This window comes from Heterodontus francisci, chromosome 28 (genome assembly GCF_036365525.1).
Source record: "Heterodontus francisci isolate sHetFra1 chromosome 28, sHetFra1.hap1, whole genome shotgun sequence".
NCBI lineage: Eukaryota > Metazoa > Chordata > Chondrichthyes > Heterodontiformes > Heterodontidae > Heterodontus > Heterodontus francisci.
In genome coordinates, this window is record NC_090398.1 from 63,657,463 (window position 1) to 63,665,278 (window position 7,816).

The following is a 7,816-nucleotide window of genomic DNA, read 5'->3' on the forward strand; positions in this document are numbered from 1 at the left end:
TCAGGAGAGGAAAGAGAGGGGAACCAGTGAGTGTAGAACTGAACCCAGCCAGAGTCAGCACCTTCAGGGGAGGAGTGGGAGGGGAAGCAGTGAGTGTGGAACTGAACCCAGCCAGAGTTAGCACCTTCAGGGGAGGAAAGAGAGGGGAAGCAGTGAGTGTGGAACTGAACCCAGCCAGAATCAGCACGTTCAGGGGAGGAGAGAGAGGGGAAGCAGTGAGTGTAGAACTGAATCAAGCCAGAGTCAGCACCTTCAGGAGAGTAGAGAGAGGGGAAGCAGTGAGTGTGGAACTGAACCCAGCCAGAGTCAGCACCTTCAGGGGAGGAGTGGGAGGGGAACCAGTGAGTGTGGAACTGAACCCAGCCAGAGTTAGCACCTTCAGGGGAGGAAAGAGAGAGGAAGCAGTGAGTGTAGAACTGAACCCAGCCAGAGTCAGCACCTTCAGGGGAGGAAAGAGAGGGGAAGCAGTGAGTGTAGAACTGAACCCAGCCAGAGTCAGCACCTTCAGGGGAGGAGAGAGAGGGGAACCAGTGAGTGTAGACCTGAAACCAGCCAGAGTCAGCAGCTTCAGGGGAGGAGTGGGAGGGGAAGCAGTGAGTGTGGAACTGAACCCAGCCAGAGTTAGCACCTTCAGGGGAGGAGAGAGAGGGGAACCAGTGAGTGTAGAACTGAACCCAGCCAGAGTCAGCACCTTCAGGGGAGGAAAGAGAGGGGAACCAGTGAGTGTAGAACTGAACCCAGCCAGAGTCAGCACCTTCAGGGGAGGAAGGAGAGGGGAATCAGTGAGTGTAGAACTGAACCCAGCCAGAGTCAGCACCTTCAGGGGAGGAAAGGGATGGCACCAGTGAATGTAGAACTGAACCCAGCCAGATTCAGCACCTTCAGGGGAGGAGTGGGAGGGGAAGCAGTGAGTGTGGAACTGAACCCAGCCAGAGTTAGCACCTTCAGGGGAGGAAAGAGAGGGGAAGCAGTGAGTGTGGAACTGAACCCAGCCAGAGTCAGCACCTTCAGGGGAGGAGAGAGAGGGGAAGCAGTGAGTGTAGAACTGAATCAAGCCAGAGTCAGCACCTTCAGGGGTGGAGAGAGAGGGGAAGCAGTGAGTGTAGAACTGAATCAAGCCAGAGTCAGCACCTTCAGGGGAGGGAGAAAAGTCAACCAAAAGGAAAACTGTGGGAGATGGTGTGATGAGTTTGGATTTCAGCACAGGGAGGAGGGGGAGTGTGTGGGATGGGGATTTTCAGCTTTTGGAGAACAAGACAGGAAAGAATGTTCCATAGAAATTAGAACTGTCTGTTCTGAATATCTATCCTGCATTTACACTGATAACTTTTGTAAACTTCTTTTACAGGGTTTTAGAAATAGAGGGTTTGAGATAGAAAGTTCAAACCAAACATCACGCCGAGGATTGACGTCACTAGACTTATCAGAACCGGAATATCATCAGCCTTTGTATGTAGAAAGAAAAATATTCGTCTGTTCTGTCTGTTGGAAAAGATTTGAAACATCGGTTTCACTGGAAAGGCAATGAGACACATACCAGAGTGATATTGTTCCTGTACACTGACTATGGAAAGAACTTTAACCAATTACACAGCCTGAAAACACATCACACCATTCACAGTGGGGAGAAACTGTACACGTGTTTGTGTGTGTGGACAAGGCTTCAACTGATTGTCCAACCTGGAGAGAGACAAGGACACCCGCACCATGGAGAAACCATGGAAATGTGGGGACTGTGGGAAGGGATTCAAATCTCCATCCCTGCTGGAAATACATCGACGCAGTCACACTGGGGAGAAGCCTTTCACCTGCTCAGTGTGTGGGAAGGGATTCACTCACTCATCACCCCTGCGAACTCACACTCTGGAACAACCTTTCACCTGTTCCGTGTGTCAGAAAGGATTTACAACTGCCTCCAATCTATTCTCACACCAGCGAGTTCACACTGGGGAGAAGCCATTCACTTGCTCCGTCTGTCAGAAAGGATTCAAAACTTCATCAAACCTTTTGACACACCAGCGAGTTCACACTGGGGAGAGGCCATTTACCTGCTCCGTGTGTGGGAAGGGATTCACTCAGACATCCCAGCTCACTGAACATCAACTTGTTCACACTGATGAGAGACCTTTTAAATGTCCTGACTGTGGGAAGAGTTTTAAAAGCTCAAGGTATCTGCTAAACCACCAACGCACTCACACTGGGGAGAGGCCATTCCCCTGCACAGTGTGTGGGAAAGCATTTCCTCGGTTATTCTATCTACAGCAACACCAACAAGTTCACACTGATGAGAGACCTTTTAAATGTCCTCACTGTGAGAAGTGCTTTAAAAGCAGCAATGATCTACTGCAGCACCAATACACTCACTCTGGGAAGAGGCCATTCACCTGTTCCGTGTGTGAGAAGACATTTAATCGCCCATCCAACTTGCTGAACCACCAGAGAATTCACACTGGGGAGAGACCATTCACCTGCTCCGTGTGTGGGAAGAGATTCACTCAGTCATCCAATCTGCTGCAACATCAGCGAGTTCACATGTGACTGTAATGGCTAGATTCTGCTGTTGTTGCTGCTATTCATCACATTCAGTGACAAAGTTGGGTCTTACATTATAACCAGTGTAGTCCAGAGCAAAAGTGTCTTCTTAATGTTGAGATAAACGGGAGAAGAAACCGGGTAGCGGTGGCTAGGATGGGGGAGGTGCTGCACCATCACTTTAATGGTGCATCCTCCCTTCCCCGGGGTCCTCGCTGCACGTCCGCCGGGCCCAGCGGCTTTGATTGGGGTCCTGAAAGCCACTGAGACTCGGTGCAGCGGAGGCCGCGCTCACCCCCGCTCAGCTCTTTTGTGATATTTAAAGTTCTCTTCTCTTTGGCCTCCTTATCTCGAGAGACAATGGGTAAGCGCCTGGAGGTGGTCAGTGGTGGGTGGAGCAGCGCCTGGAGGTGGTCAGTGGTGTGTGGAGCAGCGCCTGGAGGTGGTCAGTGGTGTGTGGAGCAGCGCCTGGAGGTGGTCAGTGGTGTGTGGAGCAGCGCCTGGAGGTGGTCAGTGGTGTGTGGAGCAGCGCCTGGAGGTGGTCAGTGGTGTGTGGAGCAGCGCCTGGAGGTGGTCAGTGGTGTGTGGAGCAGCGCCTGGAGGTGGTCAGTGGTGTGTGGAGCAGCGCCTGGAGGTGGTCAGTGGTGTGTGGAGCAGCGCCTGGAGGTGGTCAGTGGTGTGTGGAGCAGTGCCTGGAGTGGCAGGCTGTTCCACAGGTGCTGCAGAAAAATGTGTTTGTCGGGGCTGTTACACAGTTGGCTCTCCCCTTGCGCTTTTGTCTTTTTTCCTGCCAACTGCTAAGTCTCTTCGACTCGCCACACTTTAGCCCCGCCTTGATGAATGCCCGCCAGCTCTGGCGAACGCTGGCAACTGACTCCCACGACTTGTGATCAATGTCACAGGACTTCATGTCGCATTTGCAGACGTCTTTGAAGTGGAGACATGGATGTCCGGTGGGTCTGGTACCAGTGGCGCTGTACAATGTGTCTTTGGGGATCCTGCCATCTTCCATGCGGCTCACATGGCCATGTGAGCCGCATGGAAGATATTTAAAGTAACTTTGATTAATTTACTACTCTTCCCCCACCATGCTCTGATTGAGAGACTTCAGTCTCCTGCTGAGCCTGTGACTGGCCACTGGTTATATTGGTTTTTCTGCTTCAGCCTATTCCTGCCAACTCCATGAGGTGTCCCGTGGAGCCCTTCTCACAGGAGCCCTCGGAGCAGGCTTTCAGCTGCTCTTTCAGGAACACCCTGACACAGATCCACACGGCCTGCGTCCGGGCTCGCCAGCTGGACCTGCTGGCCATGTGTACGTATTAGTCCCCGTCTGTGCAGTGGAGACTGGTCTCCAGTCACCTCGGCCATCCCTGCCATTGGACAAAGACAGTGCTTCGCTCGGACTGTGTGGTAGTCGGTGTGCAATGGCCACCCCAAGTTAAAAGAACCCACGCAAAGGCATCTACCACCCCCTCAAAATGGACTTGGGGATCTGGAATATCAGAATTGGATTATTTAGTCACCTAAGCATCCTGGAGGGGAAGATAGTCATCCTCGTTCCCGAGGAACTGCCTAAGACTAATCACATCCAGGACTGAAATATGTTTAATTGTCAGAGTTTAATTGTCCTCTTGTCAATAACTCCTACAAATGGGCTTGAGTTTCATATTTTGAGATCTGTTAAATCAATTAATGTTGTTTTAAACACACACTGTGTCAGGTCCTTAATTTCTCCAAGATAAGTGTTGACTAATTCATATCCTGTTACCTACTGTTCCCATTTTTGGGCCTTTTCTTCCTTCTAACTCTAGATTATTTCAGTTCTGATACTGTCAGTTATTCTCAGGAACAACACACGGCTCCCCATACCTTCCAGAATGCCTCTCCTAGCTTTGGTATTCAGGGAAGGCATCACAAACTCTTCCAGCGTTCCAGACGACTACATCTGCAGGAAGTGTACCCAGTTGCAGCTCCTCACAGACCGCATGGATCGGTTGGAGCAGCAACTGGAGGCACTTAAGAGCATGCAGGTGGCAGAAAGTGTCAAAGACAGGAGCTTTCGAGAAGTGGTTACACCCAAGGTGCAGGCAGATAGATGGGTGACTGCTAGAATGGGCAGGCAGTCAGTGCAGGAATTCCCTGAAACAATACGTAGATAGTCCAACTTGGGATGGGGCCGTACTGGAGCTGGTATTGGGGAATAAGCCCGGCCAGGTGGACATCAAGAGGTTCTTCATTCACAAAGGTGTTCAGAGGGTGAGAGAGAGACAGAGGGAAATGTCCCGACTCCAGAAAAGTATGCAAAATCTGCTCCAGTTGCAGTCAATGGGGGTCAAGGTCAAGGAGGGCTTCCAAGAGGTGAAGAGCCAGCAGGCCACGCTCTTTGCCAGGGAGGCCTCCAAGATCATCTTCCGGTCCAGAGTCCGCTCCATCGAGCAGGATGAGACGTGCTCGCGTTACTTCTTCCAAAAGGTACACAGAGAGCTCTGTTATCAGCAGCCTGAAGGAAGAGGATGGCTCGGTAACATCTTCGCAGTCCGACATACTGAGGATCAGCAAATCCTTTTATGCTGGGCTGTATGACGCGAAGCCCACAGACAGCAGAGCATCCCAGTCCTTCCTGTCATCTATCACAGAGGTCTTAGATGACAGCAGGAGGGAGAGACTGGACAAGCCGCTAACTCTGGACAAGCTGACAAAGGCCGTCGAGTCCTTCGAGATGAGTAAAACTCCCGGAAGCGACGGCTTACCGGTCGAGCTGTACTCGGCCCTGTGGTACTGGGTCGGCCCGGACCTGCTGGAACTATACGAGAGTATGCTCCTGGCCGGCAGCATGTCAGAATCCATGAGGAAAGGCATCATCACCCTCATTTACAAGCGGAAGGGGGAGAGGGCAGAAATCAGAAATTGTCGGCCCATCTCACTGCTTAATGCTGACTACAAAATTCTGTCCAAAGTCATAGCCAGTCGAGTCAAATCTGCTCTGGAGTTGGTGATTCACCCTGATCAGACCTGTACTGTACCCGGCAGGAAGATCTCTGACAGTCTCGCGCTACTCAGGGATACAATCGCCTATGTACGGGACAGGAGGGTGGACACCTGCCTCATCAGCCTGGACCAGGATAAGGCTTTTGACAGGATATCGCACACCTACATGATGGACGTGCTTTCCAAAATGGGGTTTGGGGAGGGAATCTGCAATTGGATCAAACTGCTCTACACAAACATCAGTAGCGCAGACTCAATCAGTGGGTGGGAATCGGAAAGTTTCCCGATCCAATCTGGAGTCAGACAGGGCTGTCCTCTCTCCCCGGTTTTATTTGTTTGCTGTATTGAACCATTTGCTGAGTCTATTAGGAAGGATGCGAGCACAAGAGGGGTGACAATCCCAGGCAGTGGAGGCACTCAGGTGAAAACCTCCCTGTACGTGGATGACGTCGCCGTCTTCTGCTCGGATCCGCTGTCCGTGCGCAGACTGATGAGCATCTGCGACCAGTTCGAACTGGCCTCGGGAGCCAAAGTTAACCACGGCAAGAGCGAGGCCATGTTCTTTGGGAACTTGGCTGACCAATCCTTTGTCCCCATCACCGTTAGGTCAGACTACCTGAAGGTGCTGGGGATATGGTTCGGAAGGGCCGGGGCATGCACCAAAACCTGGGAGGAGCGAGTAGCCAAGGTACGACAAATGTTGGGCATGTGGGGGCAGCGATCTCTCTCCATTGTAGGTAAGAACCTGGTCATCAGGTGCAAGGCACTCACGTTGTTGCTGTACGTGGTGCAGGCCTGGCCCATACCCCACTCCTGCGCTCTGGTGGTCACCCGAGCCATTTTCCGCTTCATCTGGGGATCTAAAATGGACCGGGTCCGGAGGGACACGATGTTCAAATCTCTGGACAAGGGCGGGAAAAATGTACCCAACGTCGCCCTCATCCTGATGACCACCTTCGTGTGCGGCTGCATCAAGCTGTGTGTAGATCCCCAGTACGCAAACTCCAAGTGTCACTACGTGCTGAGGTTCTATCTGTCCCTGGTGTTGCGAAGGGTGGGCCTGGTCACATTGCCGCGGAACGCTCCATGCAGTTGGACCGTGCCATATCACCTATCCTTCATGGAGCAGTTTCTGCGGGAAAACACCTTTGACCACCGGTCCATCAGGCAGTGGTCTGCACGGAATGTCCTCAAAGCCATACGAGAAAAGGAGACGGGGGAGCCTGTCGGATGGTTCCCCGAGCACACTGTCAAAGTCATTTGGCGGAATGCCTCATCACCAGAACTTTGAAGCAAGCACCAAGATGTAGCTTGGCTGGTATTGAGAAGGGCCCTCCCCGTCAGATCCTTCCAGCACGCCCGAAGTCTCGCCCCCTCCGCGCAATGCCCCCGTGTTGGCTGTGTTGGGGAAGAGATGGTTGCCCACCTCCTCCTGGAATGTGTCTTTGCAAAGCAGGTGTGGAAAGAGATGCAGTGCAAGGTTCATCCCAAGCAGCTCTGTCACACAGGAGTCTGTGCTCTCCGGGCTGTTCCCAGGGACGCACACCGAGACAAACATCAACTGCTGCTGGAGGACTATCAATTCGGTGAAAGACGCCCTTTGGTCTGCCCGAAACCTGCTGGTCTTCCAGCGCAAAGAGTTGTCCACCACCGAATGTTGCAGACTGGCACATTCCAAGGTCCAGGACTACGTGCTGAGGGACGCACTAAAGCTTGGGGCAGCCGCAGCAAAGGCTCAGTGGGGAAAGACCATAGTGTAAGGTCCCCCCACCAAGCTGAACTGACGGGCTGGATCCATGGGAAACCCCTCGAACTGTATCGGGAAAATTTTGTGTGCTGTAAATGTAAAAATGTATATGGCATGACAATGAAATGGAAGGGTTGTGAGGCAACTCATGATTGTATGGATGGAAACTGATCACCTTTGCACTGTTTGTATTTTTTGACTTGATGCTGTTTTAAACTTTTTAGGAATGTAATTTTTACAGATTTTTATGAATAAAGTATATTTTGGAAATAAAAAAATAAGCCCGGCCAGGTGGTCGAAGTTTCAGTATGGGAGCATTTCGGGAACAGTGACCCTAATTCCATAAGTTTTAAGGTACTTGTGAATAAGGATAAGCGTAGTCCTCGGGTGAAGGTGCTAAATTGGGGGAAGGCTAATTGTAACAATATTAGGCAAAAACTGAAGAATTTAGATTGGGGGCGGCTGTTTGAGGGGAAATCAACATCTGACATGTGGGAGTCTTTCAAACGTCAGTTGATTAGAATCCAGGACCAGCATGTTCCTGTGAGG

The 7,816-nt window shown here is 51.6% G+C and overlaps 1 protein-coding gene across 1 annotated transcript; it reads left to right on the forward strand.

The window, feature by feature from the left end:
* Nucleotides 1-1,707: 1,707 nt before the first annotated feature.
* Nucleotides 1,708-2,538, forward strand: LOC137345241 (zinc finger protein 235-like). The gene has a single exon (XM_068008709.1). It carries the CDS (start codon nt 1,708-1,710, stop codon nt 2,536-2,538), a length of 831 nt encoding a protein of 276 aa, XP_067864810.1.
* Nucleotides 2,539-7,816: the final 5,278 nt, after the last annotated feature.